General features: G+C 38.6%; 1 protein-coding gene across 1 annotated transcript in view; it reads right to left on the bottom strand.

Annotated features, from left to right (window-relative positions):
- Positions 1-5,726, bottom strand: part of helb (helicase (DNA) B) — an 89,163-nt gene extending 83,437 nt beyond the window's left edge. Inside the window, exon 1 of the mRNA XM_039769732.1 lies at positions 5,478-5,726. Coding sequence (XP_039625666.1) covers positions 5,478-5,667 — 190 coding nt within the window. The 5' untranslated portion in view covers positions 5,668-5,726. The remainder of the gene's footprint in view (positions 1-5,477) is intronic.
- Positions 5,727-18,466: the final 12,740 nt, after the last annotated feature.

The following is an 18,466-nucleotide window of genomic DNA, read 5'->3' as shown; positions in this document are numbered from 1 at the left end:
CACAATGGAAGTAATTGGTACTGCAGCCTCACAAGTCCAAATGTCTGGGATGAAACCTCAGCGTCAAGTCTGCATGTTGATTCTCTTTATTTCAGCTTCCTGACTTACATTTATTGCTATAAGTACAGATAAAAATCATGAATCAGCCTAATCTACATAGCATTATTGTATGTCTCCTGTGATGAAGAGGCACTGCCTTCTGGAAGGTTAAGTTCTAGCAAAACAGCCCTCTATTGCAGATATATTTAACTCTGGTCCTGGAGGTTAGCAGTGGTTGTAGGTTTTCATTCCAACCAGTTTTGAAATTGGAAGACAGACCTAGCACATGATTAAACTTGATCTTTAATAATACGGTTTGTTAGTTCTTTAAGACTTCCAAGACTAATCTTTATCACATTGTAGATTTTTCATTTTCTGAGAACATTATCCATATGTTTTGGGGTCAAGAACAATTTTGTAACTCTTGAGCCTTCTCTCTCATTTATTTCAAAATATTGTATTAAACACTGACACTCATGATGCATGTACTGTACACAGGTTTAAATGGAAGCACATTTGGAGAGCTGGGAGTCAAATGTACATTATTATTATTATTTGATGGATGGTTAAAGAAACGGGCAATAATTAAAATCCTAATGCAAGTGTTTAAAACAATAACAGGAAATTAACATCTCTGATTGAAACAAATGAAGCTAAACTTAAAAAAAAAAAAAAAAGCATAAAAAAAACAATATTGTAGTAGTAAGTAAATGAGTTCTAATTAACAAGGCACACAGGTCCAATTTAAAATTACCAATTAATTTAACATGCACATCTTTGAGGGTCAAGGTGGGGGAATCTATTCAGACATTAGGAGAACAAGCTAATTCAACGCAGGCAGCACCTGGGGCCAGAATTTGAATCCAGGGGGCAGCAGCACTAGCTACTGCACCACCATGCTACCCTGTAAAACGTTGTGCACATAGTCAATACAGTTGAAAACTGTTAAAAATGGTCATCAATTTACAGAAAAAGGAAAAAGCAGTCAAGCAATATACTGAATATGCATTGCAAATATAAGCCTACAAACAAACCTGGTAATACCATCCGTATCAGGGTGGATACATTATGCTTTGGGGATGTATTTCAGCAGCAGGGAATGGAAATCCCTTCAAGATATGAGGGCATGTGAATGATGCACAAAAAAATATCATAAAATTTTGGCAGGTGTAGTTGCATTAGGAGACTAATATAAACTCTGGAAACAAGATAACTGGTTAACACAAGCAGCTCATTATTTTAGCATTTATTTGTTGCTCTCTCTGACTGAGCACATGAATGAGGTTAACTTACTTTTCCATGCAGATTAACTTTATTTCCTGCTCCTGTGATTCCTCTCAGAATGTGTAAATAAATCAGACTAGTTCGGATTAAGGCATGCCACAGAGGTAGAGTGGTTAGCACTGCTGCTTAAAATAATCTGTTCCCTGGTTTCAATGCCAAACTCGGCTACTGTGTCTGAACTCTCAACCTGAATATGCACAAGTTTTCCTTCCACATTATCAGAGACCTTCTTGACATGTTGACTGGTGATACCACATTTGAATTATGTGCATGACTGAGGGCCATGACAAATTGTACCTTGTACAGGGTGCTCCCCTTTTACCCAATGTGCCTGTTAGGAATAGAAATGTAGCATTTAAAAGTCTATAGTAGAGTTTCAAATATCACCTTGTAAATATAAACAGCGGGGACACACCTACATTTTTGGCCACTGAAAATGTTTTCCAAAACTAGCAAAACAAAAATGTACATATACTGTATTCTGTATTCACCAAAAATGAGTAAAAAACAGAATTTGTGGCCGAAAGTGTGACTCGGTTTCCTTTGCTCTCTTGCATTGGTTAAGGATGAGGTTTTTAAAGAATACCTCCCATTTTAGGGAATGAATAGTATATAACACTACAATGCATTATGGGGGGTTGACACCATCTTTAGAGGTTTTGACTAAAAGGAAGGAAGAAGCAAAAAGAGGGAAAAACAGAAGAATCATATTAGAACAACTTAACGGACACACTGCAATGCTATTTAAACAAGCTGAACTTAATAAACAATATGAATCTGCACGACTTTCCAACCAGGGAATGAACAAAGCATCCCAATGACAAATCTACTCATATTTTGTTAAGGGTTTTATTATGTATTTTGTTTTCCAGTTAATTTAACTAATTTCAGTTTTTTTTTTTTTAAATATGTCCCCTCTGAAATGACTGACCTTAATAATAAAATGATTAAGGATTTTGCAGTTCTACTATTCAGTTTCGCAAACCAAATGTTAAATTGACTGAAGTACTTAAGCAATGGCACACAGCCAAAAAAGTGCAAAGAAAAATAATAATAATTGGAATATATAAGGTATTTGGGCATTGGGCTCAGTATTTTCTAAAATTTGGATTTGGCTTTGGACAGTAATTTTTACTTCATTAAATCGTTAAACTGTCTACCAAAAGTATTCATACTGTTTAATGGTTTTTCAAATATTGCTGGATTACATGTGAAACTTAAATCTTGTGTATTTTGTTGTGTTTACACTGTACAGGACTGTAACCAAAGAATGCAAAGGAGACACAATGAACTCAGCATTACACTACATTTTATAATAATTTCTTATATTACAATAATACTGCGTTCTTTTACTAACATCTAACAGCTTTTGTGTTTTTTAATTAGTTGTATGCCACAGGGTATGAAGCTCAATTTCATTCCATAAACATTCAGAAGTGGCAATAGGTATACAACACAAGATTATTGTTATAAGTATAATGAATACAAACTCAATTGCTCATTGAAAGTGTCTAATTTATGCTACACAAAAAGCATAGTTTACAGATATCCTTTGTTATAGAAGAGTTTCAAGCTTCAACTCACCAGATAGCAGGGGTTCCCAAGTTCAGTCCTGGAGTACCAATCTGAGCACAGGTTTCACAAATCAGTAGGTCATTATTGTTGTTTAGCTAGCCTTTTTTTTTTTTTGTCCTATTCTGCATTCAGAGACGTGTCCTAGTATAAAACTTGCATTAAGAAGAAATGTTTTCTCTGAAACAATTTTAAACACTTAACTTTCTTTTAGCATTTTTATTTCAATTCACCTGTGGAGTTTGCTCTTTAAATTGTACCCACATACTGGCAGCTAGTGAGGAGTTGGACAGACACAGGCACAAATGAGACTGAATGTTAAAGCAGAACCACTACTTTAATGTTACACTTGTGTTGCAGCACTATGTAAATAGGTTACTACATATCCCAGCAGCCTTGCCAGTATTACACTATTGAACTGCTCAGAGGGTGCATGGGCTGCTGAGAAGAAGATTGAGCTAGCGGGCTCTTTAAAAAGAGAACTGGCAAGACACCAGAGGATAGCTATCGCTCGTCTGTCTATTAAAACGCTGTTCTCACTTATTTGGATTACCAGTTTACTATCTTGGATTACTGTTCCTGTCTGGATGTGTGGTCTGTCTCATGCCTGCCAGTTGCTGGGAGTTTGTTCAGATTGGATGTGTCTTCTTCAGAGGAAGTCTTCCCAATCACCTCATCAGGACACTGGTAGGACAAACTTTACATTGCTTTCATTCAATATACCATTCACAGGATTTTCCACTCGCAATCCATCACTTCTACTACACTGGACTGTGTTTTGGACATTATCATTTGGGTTTATTGTTGCTGAGCTGTGTTTTAATCACCGTCAGGTATCTGAGGAGGGCATTTTGCAAAGGTGTCTGTTATTGCATGTTCTTATTTTCATTCATTTGATTAATATATTTCATTGTTATTTACTAAACTTCTGTGTCTCCGTAAGTGAAGGAGTGCATGCAAGGTCAAGGCTTGGTGTGTTCCAGGAGTCCCCACCATATAGAATATCGCTGTGCTTCCGACGGTATGAATGTTAGTGGCACCACGACTGCTACACGTGTGCCAATTTGTAATAAAAGGCTTAACTAAGTGTTCCTAAAGTACAGTAGAGTGCTGTGTGTGTCATTATTAATTGATCTTCTTGCTTTTTAAGATTCTACTCTTGTTTTCCAGTCGATTAAGTCTTTTTGATTAATTAATTCACATGTGAATTTTATACTAAAGTATTTACTTCCCTTTAGTATTCAGTGCCATTTGCACCTGTGCCTACACTGCTCATCAATAATTAACCTGTATTGCAAGACAAATTTTGGGAGTATACTCCACCGGAAAAGGTGAATTAAAAAGAATATAGTAACATCAAAAGATAAGGCATATTTTTAAATTGTTTACATGCAAATATACTAGCACATATTTCTTATTGCAAAATAGGAGAAAAAACTAAACAATTAGATCATTTAGAAGTAAAACTGAACCATTTATTTGTGAAACTGGCAGTTACAGTGGTACATTTGGACTGAACTTTGCAATCTTAGCCCTAGAGGTCGCTAATCCATTTTTGTGAAAGGAAGAAACATACAGCATTGAAAATGACCATCTTAACAGTAGCACCTTCATCACAGTTTCAAATCCTAGTCTGATTGCTGTCTGTGTGGAGTTTTAAACTCTTCCTCCGTTCTCCCTGTATGATGCACATTTCACTCAAATCTCAGACACATAAGGGACAGGTTAATTATCACAGAATGCGTGCTAATGTACCCTGCGATTGACTTGTGTTTGCTCTCAATCTCTTATCTAATGCTGCCAAGACAAGCTTTGATCTTTCGATTTAAAAAACGTTTCATAAGGGAAGGATGAAAGTATTAAAAATAGGAAAGTCCAATCATACACTAACAAGAAATTTTCTGATGGAGAACAAGTTCAATAACCAAAAAGGAGGACAACACGCAAAATAGTCAAGAAAGGTAGAACCAGAAATGCGTTTCTTGCAGTTTGTAAATAAATGGGATTGATTGAAACGAATCTAAACGGTCTTGTGGTGCGTTGTGCTGGAAGAACAGAGTGCACGCCCCGTTTAGACGCAAGCTTAAAAAAGGAAGTACTGTATACGAGAAAAACAAAAACATCCAACAAATGATGGCGCAAATATGTTTGTGCGTTAATAATTCATTCTTGTTTAACTCGTAGAACATTCATTTTAAATACCATCATCGGTCCAGTTTTAGTTATACTACTTTTCCCTGTGTTCCTTAGCTTTAACCTCATCTCCATTAGGTTTCTGTGATTGCGTTGGTACAGCGCCATGACAAAGAACAATTTGAAGACGTAAATACTGTTTTCTCTAGCTCAAATCATACCAAAAGATTCTAAATTTGTCAGTTCCATTTGAAATCTACTATCCCTTTAACTTGTGTTTTTTTTTTTAAACTGACGCTATGTAACAAGAGTTACTCTGCTGTGCTGTATATTACATTTAAACAGGAAACGTCTCTGATGAGTGTTGTTTTATATTCCGACGTCCACAGAATGACACGTAACTTTGTGTTGCTCTCTACCGCATTACAAATGCCGAACACCTCGCTTACCTTTCTTAAAAGGTGGCAGCGAACCTTTGAACAGCATCCCTCCTGAAGACATGCGCGTCACATCTTGTAAGTCCAGAAACTCCGGATCGTTATCCTCCAAGTCGCTATTCTCTTCTTCATCCGACAAGGACTCAAACTTCTCGTCATCCCGCCTGGGCAGAATGTATCCTTCTACCGTACACTTCACCATACTTACTTGCCCGCCACCGTTCAAAGCAAAACCTTTGCTTTCCTAGATGACATCACAAAAACATTGAGGAGAGCCGCGAGCAGAAAGGAAAGTGTCATCGAGAATCGGAGGCTGGCTGGTGTAGGTGCGCCGCCTAGTGCCTTGGAGTTTGGTATAAACGGCACATACGTGTTCTTTCGCATTTTTCATACAGTTATTGACTAGTTACATTTAAAGCAGTACAGTGTTGTACCGTGTTAGCCATAGATTGATACAGAGGAAAGTAGGATGAAATAACACCTTTTATTGGCTAACTAAATAAGATTACAAATGCAAGCTTTCGAGGCAGCTAAGAAGCTTGCATTTGTAATCTTATTTAGTTAGCCAATAAAATGTGTCACTCCACCCTACTTTCTCCTAGTTAAATTTAAGAAAGAGAAATTTCGCATGTTGAAAATTTTGTTTATCAATAAATAGAAGTGAAACCTCTAACTATCCTTTTCGGACCCCCTGAAAGGTTTTGTTTAAAGCGCAGTTCTGTCTTCTGTCTAAGAACGGAGTATCTTTACATTGATTAAATCAGTGAAAGGCAACCTTTTTCACGCACTAAGTCTAAAAAGTTTCTTTCGCGACGCACCTGAGGGACTGCCCATAAATAAAGTCGTGACGACACAATCTATGGACAATCGCCAATAAAAACAGTTAAATTTACAAGTTTGAAAGACATTTTACTAATAAAGGAATCAAAGGATAAATCTTAAATTTAATGTGAACGTTAAAATTGTTTTTCAACACGAGATTGATGCGAGGATCAATTTTCAAAAGACAGACTTGCATTTCCTTGTCGATCACTTGAAATCTCTCGCGTTTCTTGACTTCATTTCCGTAAGTGTTCCGTTATCTGTTTTTCCAGCATAAAATATTTTTTTAAACATTATCTTTTTAATCAACCAAAAGTTCAAAAACGCTAGCAATTTTAAATATTTTACAAAAGTTTTCGCGGCGCCCCTAGAAAATTCCACGGCGCACCGGATGCCCGACAATGGATTAAATGAAATAGGTATCCGACCGTATCTTTTCTTCACTAGCTCTGAACTGCCAATTAGCATGACACCGGTTTTGTTGCAGTTAAAATTTAAACAGTTGTATTCCTTGCAGATTTTAATTTCACTGAGGAAAGTTGTAAACTGGACAAACTCGGAAGAACTTTCACTCCTAACACTGAAACAGATCCAAGCGTCATCTACATTAAAATTATAATCTAGACATTCAGACACAGAAGGGCCGATGACAGAGCCCTGAGGAACTCCTATGTGTGACTGGCGCTGAGATTGAATTGCTGTTGCAGAGACTACCGTCACCTGTTTGATTGAATATGCTTTGATACTTGTGCCAAACAGATTAGAATTATTCACGTTTGTTAATTTTAATTGTTCACGTTACTTTAAAATTATTGCTCACTTTTGTTTGAATTCAATCTTTTCCGTTTTCTTTTTGTGCACACGGAGTTAACTGATCTACAGTATTTAAATAGTTATTTCTTTAAAATTTCTTTAAATGTCTTTCTCATTTAATGTGTTATTTGATAATGGGTTGACGTTCTTAATTATTTCCAGGTGACGTTAGATTACTGCGATAGACAATAATTGAGCGGATGGGCGCACAGTAGTGGTGGGGAAATGAAGCCTCCTGAAGCTTTGAGGGTTGCTTTCTATTTGTGCCGAAAAAGATTCGAAGCTCCGAAGCCTCAGCCCCAGTATGAACAGCGACATCTGACGGTTAACTGAGGTCAAGGCAAGCTCTCAAGAGCGCAAGTGAAGCCCCCTCCAACTCCCATCACTGTTTCAGTCTCATGTCACAAGTAAAAGGTCATAAAAATCTGTTTTCATTTTATTCTGCCAAGGTCCTTGTACATCAATTTAACTTTTCACGCCATTTCCCGATGTTAGACGCCATCTGTCACCAAAGCTCTACAAATCTCGCTCCCCTCACAACCCAACATTGTTGAATGAGATTGATGCATTTTATACAGGCTACCTGTTAATTTAGCGCCAAAGTTGTCAAACCAATAAAGCGCACTGTGAAGCACTGATAACTTTCGAAGCTTCAAACATCACGGGTCATGTGACAGCGGTGTTTCGACACAAGCTCCGACACAGTGATTCGACTCACTGTTTCAGATTGACATCATTTTCCCATCTCTAGTGCACATAAATGGCAGTATGGCTGTGTTGCTTGAGACCTATCTTGGATTGAACGTGTTTTATGATAATTGGGAAAAGGAATTTAGCAGGTATAGCGACCATTAGTGATTGACAGACGAAGCCCTGTGGAGTTTTTTGAGGCTTCTTGCTGATTGTACCAAAAAAGCTTCGAAGCATCGAAAAACGGTGACATCTGGTGGTTTGCAGATAACATAACAGTCATGACCCCGGCCATTGGACAAGCACTAGATGATCGCGTACTTTCAATCGGAGGGGTGCTAAAGCCTAGTTCAGTGGTTCCCAAAGTCGGTCCTGGGGACCTCCTGGGGCTGCAGATTTTTGTTCGAACCAGCTTATTTTTATTTGGACTCCCTAATTAAACGAGCTGTTATTTTCCAGTTTCTGTGTGTTGATGAAGAAATTGCAAAAGTAAGTGCATTTTAATAAATTCTAGGCTGACCCGCCTTTTAAGGTGACCGACTTTTAAGTTGACCACATCTTAAGGCAATTCAATATGTAGATCAATTTGATATTTTATATAAACTCATTAATTTGGTTATATTGCATTTGAGCGGTATTACTTTAATGCTCGTAGTTTCTGTTATTTTTGTGATGAAATTTAAACTTTTTTTCTATATTGAGGTCGCCCTTTTGAACCCCCCGGATATTTACTACGCGGTGAGGCATTTGTACTCCATCAACATTAATTATTTAAAGAGACATAATTTTGTCTATTTTTCCAGCGCATCGCGCACAAAAGCAAGGGAACGATGGGAGCACCAGAACTCTGCTCACGTCATGTCACGTCGTACCGCAAGCTGCAAGCAGTAACTCTGTGATAAGCTGAATACCGCTACGCTTTCCATTCCTGGGATGGAAGGACAATCCCGACCGCTTTTATATAGTAAGAAAGAAGAAGAAGATATCGCACAGTCTGGAGTAGAAAATCATCTTTTACCTGGAAAAACGAAACTACAAATCCCATCGTGCATTGCAAAATGGACGGGGCGTGTGTGTGAAACTCCGCGCCTGCATAACACTCACGGGATGGAAGGACAATCCCGATCGCTTTTATATAGAAGGATTAGATTAGATATATACTTTATTAATCCCAAGGGGAAATTCATTAATTCAGTATTAAGCAGTTATATGTGTATAATCTTATAATATACTCAGCAAAAAAAGAAACGTTCCCTTTTCCAGGACTGTGTATTTCAACAATAATGTTTTAAACATCCAAATAACTTTACAGATCTTCATTGTAAAGGGTTTAAACAATGTTTTCCATGCATGTTCAATTAACCATAATCAATTAATTAACATGCACCTGTGGAATGGTCGTTAAAACCTTAACAGCTTACAGAAAGTAGGCATTTAAGGTCACAGTTCTAAAAACGCAGGACACTAAAGAGACTTGTCTACCGACTGTGAAAAACACCCAAAGAAAGATGCCCAGGGTCCCTGCTCATCTGCGTGAACGTGCATTAGGCATGCTGCAGGGAGGCATGAGGACTGCTGATGTGGCTAGGGCAATAAATTGCCATGTCCACACTGTGAGACGCCTAAGACAGTGCTACAGGGAGACAGGAAGGACAGCTGATCATCCTTGCAGTGGAAGAGCCCAGATCTCAATCCCATTGAGCACGTCTGGGACCTGTTGGATTGCAGGGTGAGGGCTAGGGCCATTCCCCCCAGAAATGTCCAGGAACTTGCAGGTGCCTTGGTGGAAGAGTGGGGTAACATCTCACAGCAAGAACTGACAAATCTGGTCCAGTCCATGAGGAGGAGATGCACTGCAGTACTTCAAGCAGCTGGTGGCCACACCAGATACTGACTGGTACTTTTGAATTTGAGCCTCCCTTCATTCAGGGACACATTGTGAAACATTTTTAGTTTATGTCTTATGGTGTTGAGTCTTTTAGTGTTCATACAAATATTTACACATTAAGTTTACTGAAAGTAAAAACAGTTGAAAGTCAGAGGACGTTTCTTTTTTTGCTGAGTAGTTATATATGTGTATAATTTTTTTCTTTACTTTTTATTTATGTTCATCCTGGTTTTTCTTTTTCTGCCTTTCCATTATTGACTGATTAGTGGGTCCAACACAAGAGCAGTTGCAACCTTTCATCATTTAGTGTTGTTTGCCTGGGTGTCTGCTTTGTTTGTTTTAAATTTCCGGTACATTATTGGGATACAATGAAGGGAGCAGACTACACAGAATAAGGGAAAAATAATAGGAAAACAGCAAAAAAGAGCTATGCATGTATATAGCACAAAATGGAAATCTTTCTAAATGTTTTATAATGTAAAAATCATACTGCTGTGTTTTTCTTATTTTCTTATTCTTATTACCGGTAGAACAGCTGTTTAAAGCTTAGTTCACTCCGGTAATCAATTATCCCTCCTAAACAAGGTGTCTCAGAAACGCAGGTTTTCTTGTGCTTATTTCTTTACTTCACTCGCGCATCTCGATGATGTCACACACTCAAATTACAATTCAACCATATATGGTCTGTCACATCCTGATGACCATGTTTAACATATTGCAACACCAGCCATCTAAATAAGATCAGTTATTATCCATTATTCACATTTATTTTGAATCTGGTTGGAACAAAAACCTGTAACCACAGGGGGTTCCCAGGACCAGGTTTGCGAACCACTGGCTTAATTTATACCATAGTTTTAAGTGGAAGGGTGCTAAATCCTAGTTTATGGTTGATGTGCCCAGCGTGGCGTAAATGATGTTATATTTGAAGATTGTACACAGAATTTTTTTTTCTGTGTCCTGGGTATGATGTTAACCTGCATCCAGTCCAGCGAGCAGATCCTCCACCTTACAGGGAACAGTTGGGAGTTGGTGGCAGGATTGGCACACCGGCCATTGTTTCTTTAAAAAAAAAAAAAATAAATAAAAAACTCGCTCTGTTAGTGTGGTGCTGAGGTGTCACCACTGCATTCAGGTCCAAATCCATGTGGTTTGTCATGTGGTGGGTGCTGCAATCAGCGCCTGCTTCCAAGCTATGTGGTGTTCTGGTGACCTTATATGCAAAATGGTGGATTTGATGAAGAGGCTTATATTGTGAGTGCCAGAATGATGAACGAAGGGCTGAATAGATGCAACAGGTCATCAAATGTAAGGAAGGCTTGAAAAATCATCTGAAATGTATCTCTTCATCAAGTTGGTCTCCCACTGATGAAAATATAACACTCCCTTCCTTCACCACTTTGAGTCAATAGATCAGGCACCATTGCCTCTTCTTCCTCTTGAAGTCAATAATAGCAGGCACAATTTTTCTTCTGTCAACAGTCTGCTGTCCTCTGCTGACTATGAGAAGATCACTGTGGTGATTGAACAGGCTCCAACAAGTTAAATGAGTCTTGGTCGCTCACCTCGCACCTGCATCACACAATAAGTATAAACCGGGCTTAAGGGAACACTCTGTGTTCATTTTGATCTTATAATAATCATGTTATCATTAAATGCTGCAGTAAATGTACATATAAGAATGAGTGACAAATTTCTACAATAAAATGTTTAAATGTGAATATTGTACCACTGCATCATGCTCACCTATTCTATGTGCCAATGGGATTCTTTGCTCTTTCTATCATTCTTTCAGGTTGCACATTTCCTTAGAAGGATTGTTAACTGTTGCTGCATAAGTTGGAATTCATATGCAACTTTGGCAGGCTTGCTGTTTTTATCAGATCAGCTGCACCTGGCAGTAAAGCCGCTCATTTGTACATTGAAACTAATAGTGTTGGCAGCTCTTACACAGATGCTGCAACCTACCAGCACCTTTATGATAGCGATGTAAACAAGAAGAATCTATCTGTTGTAGCTGGTGGGCACTAGTGAGACGCTGCAATACGAGCCAAAACTAATCTATGCTTCTGTGACAACTTTTTCACGTCTGTGGGTTTTTGCTGTGCAGCAAAGTGAAAGATTAATATTTTTCCATCTATGTTTGGGGAATAATTGCACGAAGGTAAATTAGTAATTGGGAGGAGTGGTGGCTATGAGGCTAGGGATCTGTGCCAGCAATTGGAAGGTGGCCGGTTCGAATCCCATAAATGCCAAAGGTGATTCAAATACAATACACTACAATTTATTTTTGTATACCCCAAAATCACACAAAAAAGTACTGTAATTGGCTTTAACAGGCCCTGCCTCTTGATAGCCCCCCAGCCTTGACTCTCTAAGAAGACAAGAAAAAACTCCCAAAAAAACCCTTGTAGGGAGAGAATGGAAGAAATCTTTCCAGGTAGGTTGGATGTGCAGTGGGTGTCAAAAAGAAGGGAGTCAATACAATACAATACAATACACAGAACAGAACAAATACCTCAATACAGTATAAAAATAAAAAAATAGAAGTACGGAGTAGAATTTAACAGTAGATGATATCACATAATATGATTTGGATTTGTTTAGAGTCCTGGAGACCTCATTCATCAAGCTGCCTCCCCCATTTGGCCATTCCACAGCTGAAATAGCTCTATTCCGATTAAAGGACCCTTCTTTCCCATGATTCCTGCGATCCTCCATCAGGGGTGACTTTACCTTAGGCAGGCAAAACAACTTGGCAGGTGGGCCATGGCACCAAGTGCCACATTTGAGTACATAGAAGAGAAACAGAATAGGTGAGGGTTAGTATCCAATTATAACTATCATGTTACTTATGTTTTAGTGCTAATGACTAACAACAGAGATGCAGTCTGTACAGTTAATCAGCAGCTCTAGTCAGGATATGCTAAACTGGAGTAGTGAGTCTTCAGCCGGGATTTAAAAGCTGGGACTGAAGGGGTATCTCTTATAGTAGCAGGTAGACCATTCCACAGTTTAGGGGCCCTGTAACTAAAAGCTCGACCTCCCACTGTTATTTTATTAATCCTTGGAATCATAAGCAGACCGGCATCTTGAGATCTTATTGTGCGCTCTAGTTTGTAAGTCATGATAAGTTCAGACAAGTAAGCTGGACCTTGGCCATTTAATGCTTTCTATGTTAAAAGGATTTTGAAATCTGCCCTAAACTTAACCAGGAGCCAGTGTAAGGATTTAAGAACCGGAGTTATATGTTCATATTTTCTTGTTTTTGTAATAATTCTTGCAGCAGCAATTTGGATTAACTGGAGGCTGTATAAAGAACAGTTTGAACATCCAGTGAACACTGCATTTCAGTAGTCAATCCTACTAGAAATAAATGCATGAATTAATTTCTCAGAATCCTGTTTATTTAGAAAGCTCCTTAATTTCCCAACATTTTTAATATGGAAGAAACATGATTTGGACAACTTTATAATATGTGCTTTAAATGACATGCTAGAGTCAAAGATAAATCCTAGATTGCAGGCTGATTCAGTAAAATTAATGGTGATTCCAACTGAGTTAAATGATGACAAAATATTGCTGTGATCAGTGTCATTCTCTCCACCAATTAACATCTCTGTTTTATCTGTGTTTAAAGGCAAGTAGTTCTCATCCATCCACTCCTTTAATTCACTAACACAACTAATTAAAGACAACATCGGAGAAACTTTATTTGATTTAAATGAAAGGTATAACTGGGTGTCATCTGCATACAAGTGAAAATTAACATTATGTTTCCCAATGATAGATCCCAGTGGAAGCATGTAAATTGAGAATAGTAAAGGTCCCAGCCCTGCAGTACACCATATTTCACTTCTGTGTATAATGATGGAGTACTGTCAGCACATTTCTATACATATTGGAATCAATTTGATAAATAAGAACTAAACCAAGCGAGCACGGGGCCTGTAAGCCCAACATCATTTTCTAACCTGTGCAGTAAAATAGAATGGTCAATTGTGTCAAATGCTGCACTTAAGTCTAACAACATAATTACAGTGGAGTTTCCTTCATCAGAGGATACCAGAATGTCGTTTACAACCCGCGTTAGTGCCATTTCTGTACTATGACCAGTGTGGAAGCCAGACTCAAATAAATTGTAATGTGTAAGGTGTGACTGAAGCTGATTGGCAACTACTTTTTTTAGTATTTTAGAGAGAAAGGGTAAATTTGAAGTAGGTCTATAATTATTTAATATGTGTGGGTTTAGGTCTGACTTTTTAAGTAATGGTTTAATGACTGACACTTTTAGTGCATCAGGTACTATGCCATGCAATAACGAACTACTGATAATGTTTACAATAGGTGCTGCAAGAATATCCATTGAACTTTTACTAGTTTTGTTGGCACTGGATCTAGGGAACAAGTAGTGGACTTAATTTTAGAAATTAAAGTTAAGACTTCGTGCTCAGTTACAGAATTAAAATTACTAAAGTGCTGAATGCAATGTGAGGTAGGGTCTGCTAAGCTAGTATGCAGTTTCTACTATGATGCTGAGATCTGGGATCTTATATTTTTAACTAGCAAAATACCCACGCTTCGCAGCGGAGAAGTTGTGTGTTAAAGAAGTTATGAAAAATAAAAGGAAACATTTTAAAAATAACGTATCATGATTGTCAAAGTTATTGTTTTGTGTATTTGACGGCAGCGTCACGTAGTTGTTTTCGTCTAGCTGCATCAGAAAATGTACCATGACTTCTGACACGCCTCCTTTTTAGTGTTTTCTCACAGCTTGGATTGCTGCTGTCATAATCGGTTTGAGTCTACACACACACATACAGTGGTGTGAAAAACTATTTGCCCCCTTCCTGATTTCTTATTCTTTTGCATGTTTGTCACACAAAATGTTTCTGATCATCAAACACATTTAACCATTAGTCAAATATAACACAAGTAAACACAAAATGCAGTTTTAAATGATGGTTTTTATTATTTAGGGAGAAAAAAAATCCAAACCAACATGGCCCTGTGTGAAAAAGTAATTGCCCCCTTGTTTAAAAATAACCTAACTGTGGTGTATCACACCTGAGTTCAATTTCCGTAGCCGCCCACAGGCCTGATTACTGCCACACTTGTTTCAATCAAGAAATCACTTAAATAGGAGCTGCCTGACACAGAGAAGTAGACCAAAAGCACCTCAAAAGCTAGACATCATGCCAAGATCCAAAGAAATTCAGGAACAAATGAGAACAGAAGTAATTGAGATCTATCAGTCTGGTAAAGGTTATAAAGCCATTTCTAAAGCTTTGGGACTCCAGAGAACCACAGTGAGAGCCATTATCCACAAATGGCAAAAACATGGGACAGTGGTGAACCTTCCCAGGAGTGGCCGGCCGACCAAAATTACCCCAAGAGCGCAGAGACGACTCATCCGAGAGGTCACAAAAGACCCCAGGACAACGTCTAAAGAACTGCAGGCCTCACTTGCCTCAATTAAGGTCAGTGTTCACGACTCCACCATAAGAAAGAGACTGGGCAAAACGGCCTGCATGGCAGATTTCCAAGACGCAAACCACTGTTAAGCAAAAGAACATTAGGGCTCATCTCAATTTTGCTAAGAAACATCTCAATGATTGCCAAGACTTTTGGGAAAATACCTTGTGGACTGATGAGACAAATGTTGAACTTTTTGGAAGGCAAATGTCCCGTTACATCTGGCGTAAAAGGAACACAGCATTTCAGAAAAAGAACATCATACCAACAGTAAAATATGGTGGTGGTAGTGTGATGGTCTGGGGTTGTTTTGCTGCTTCAGGACCTGGAAGGCTTGCTGTGATAGATGGAACCATGAATTCTACTGTCTACCAAAAATCCTGAAGGAGAATGTCCGCCATCTGTTTGTCAACTCAAGCTGAAGCGATCTTGGTGCTGCAACAGGACAATGACCCAAAACACACCAGCAAATCCACCTCTGAATGGCTGAAGAAAAACAAAATGAAGACTTTGGAGTGGTCTAGTCAAAGTCCTGACCTGAATCCATTTGAGATGCTATGGCATGACCTTAAAAAGGCGGTTCATGCTAGAAAAACCTCAAATAAACCTGAATTACAACAATTCTGCAAAGATGAGTGGGCCAAAATTCCTCCAGAGTGCTGTAAAAGACTCATTGCAAGTTATCGCAAACGCTTGGTTGCAGTTATTGCTGCTAAGGGTGGCCCAACCAGTTATTAGGTTCAGGTTACTTTTTCACACAGGGCCATGTAGGTTTGGATTTTTTCTCCCTAAATAATAAAACCATCATTTAAAACTGCATTTTGTGTTTACTTTTGTTATATTTGACTAATGGTTAAATGTGTTTGATGATCAGAAACATTTTGTGTGACAAACATGCAAAAGAATAAGAAATCAGGAAGGGGGCAAATAGTTTTTCACACCACTGTATATATATACACACACATATTTTCATATATATATATATATATATATATATATATATATATATATATATATATATATATATATATATACTAATAAAAGGCAAAGCCCTCACTCACTCACTCACTGACTCACTCACTCACTGACTCATCACTAATTCTCCAACTTCCCGTGTGGGTGGAAGGCTGAAATTTGGCAGGTTCATTCCTTACAGCTTCCTTACAAAAGTTGGGCAGGTTTTATATCGAAATTCTACGCGTAATGGTCATAACTGGAAGCAGTTTTCTCCATTTACTGTAATGGAGATGAGCTTCAACGCCGGGGGAGTTTCGTGTGACATCATCACGCCTCCACGTAATCACGCAGTACATAGAAAACCAGGAAGACCTCAAAAAGCGCTGAAGAAAACATGCATTATATAATTGAGAAGGCAGCGAAACAATAAGGAAGCGAAAGTGACATATACAACCATATTCATGAGTTCTGCTACTTGGAAACAAAGCACGATGTAAACCTACACTTTAAATTAAGTTCATAGACAGGCTGCGCTGGCGTTTGTAATTTAGTGCCTGCCCATATAAGGCCATCCGTCAGCGGCAATCCAATAGCAAACTGCCACGGGTAAATATTCACGGGTGAAGGACTGTGCTTATGGAGAGGAAGATGAGATGGTCAGGGTGGTGTTTGACACAAACTCAGCGAAACTGCGAGAGAAAGTTTTAAGTGCCAGGACTAAGGTAACATTAAATACAGCCATGGACATAGCACGAGATGGCACCAGCACAGCTGGGAACCTTCGATGCATGTACACCGAGTGGCTCACGTGAACTGACGCAGTGCACAGATAAAAGCAACAGTTCCAAAGAGCTGAACAAAACCGAATTACACAATTGAAAAGGCAGCAAAAATATGAAGCGTCTCATACATACAAGCATATTCATAAATCCAACTACTGCGGAAACAAAGCACACGTTGGAAAAGTCAATGTCCCGCTAAAGGAAGACAGTGTAAAAAACCTGTGCATGCAGTGTGTCAGGTCTCAGATAAAGAAGAAGACGAGCTGTTTATTGATGCAGTAAGAAACGAATCGATGAATGAAACCCGGAATGTAACTTGAACACAACACATCCTACAAATATGAACCTGATTGAAAGAAATAATGATAATCAAATCCTTGATGACAGCAACACTCAGTAACACTCACAAAACAAATACTGTATATTGACAGTCATGTTACGTTATTTTTAAAATGTTCCCTTTTCTTTTCTAGCTTTTTAACACACTACTTCTCGCTGCGATACGCGGGTATATATATATGTATATATATATAACCCGATCTACATACTCGAATAATGGATACTTTATTCGCCATCAGTGATTGTTTTGGTAAAGCCATACTCAGTGTATTCATTAGATGAACGGTAAAAAAGTAAGAGCGAGGGAGGATGACTTATTGAGGCATGCAGGCTGTAGTGCGTCAACTCTATCTGAATTGCGCGATCACATTTGAAAAAATATATCTTTTCAAGTTCTATTTAGTCCATATGTGTCAAACTCAAGGGCGCGGGCCACATCCGCCCGGTGTAATTATATCCGCCCCGAGATCATTTTATATACTGTATTATTGTTATTAAAGCCCGGGTATATGAAGCGCTGGTAACACAATAAACTACAGATCCCATAATGCAGCGCTTCAGCTGCCTTGCCGAACAGTTACGCGTTAATCAAGTCTACCTTAAGATGCTGCAAGTTATTGCGAAGCTAGCTCACACGATGCTGAAGAGAAAAGTTGATTCTGAAAATAGAGCCTTTAAAACCGATGGGAGGCTGAGTATATGTTTACTGAACCCGTGTGTCTCATTTGTGGAGCTAATGTGGCTGTAATTACAGAATTTAATCTAAGACGGCACTATAAAACAAAACATCAGGGTAACCTGAAAGACCTGAATGCAATGCAGAAGATACAGAAAGCAGAAGAATTAAATAAGAATCTGACACTTCAGCGGACGTTTTTACCCGTGCACAATCACAAAGTGATTTCAATTGAGCTGCTTTTATGGGAGACACAACCACTTGCCCCACTTTCCCTATTACCAAGTAATGTTAAACCAAGTCGTCACTACGGTGTTCCCAAATCGCACTTTGCTGATAAACTGAGCGCACTGAGTTTGCACGGCGCTTTGGTGACTTTGAAGAACAAAAAAAGTCCGTCTACATGCGGCTCGAACCTTGTGCATGTTTGGTAGCACATATCTGTGTGAGAAGCTCTTCTCAGTGATAAAGACTAACAAAACAGCACACAGGAGTCGCCTCACTGATGAGCACCTGCAATCCATCCTGAGAATCTCCACAACACAGAACCTCACACCAA

This window comes from Polypterus senegalus, chromosome 11 (genome assembly GCF_016835505.1).
Source record: "Polypterus senegalus isolate Bchr_013 chromosome 11, ASM1683550v1, whole genome shotgun sequence".
In the NCBI taxonomy this organism is placed as follows: domain Eukaryota; kingdom Metazoa; phylum Chordata; class Cladistia; order Polypteriformes; family Polypteridae; genus Polypterus; species Polypterus senegalus.
Note: the sequence above shows the minus strand (reverse complement) of the source record. Positions and strands in the feature narration are given on the sequence as shown.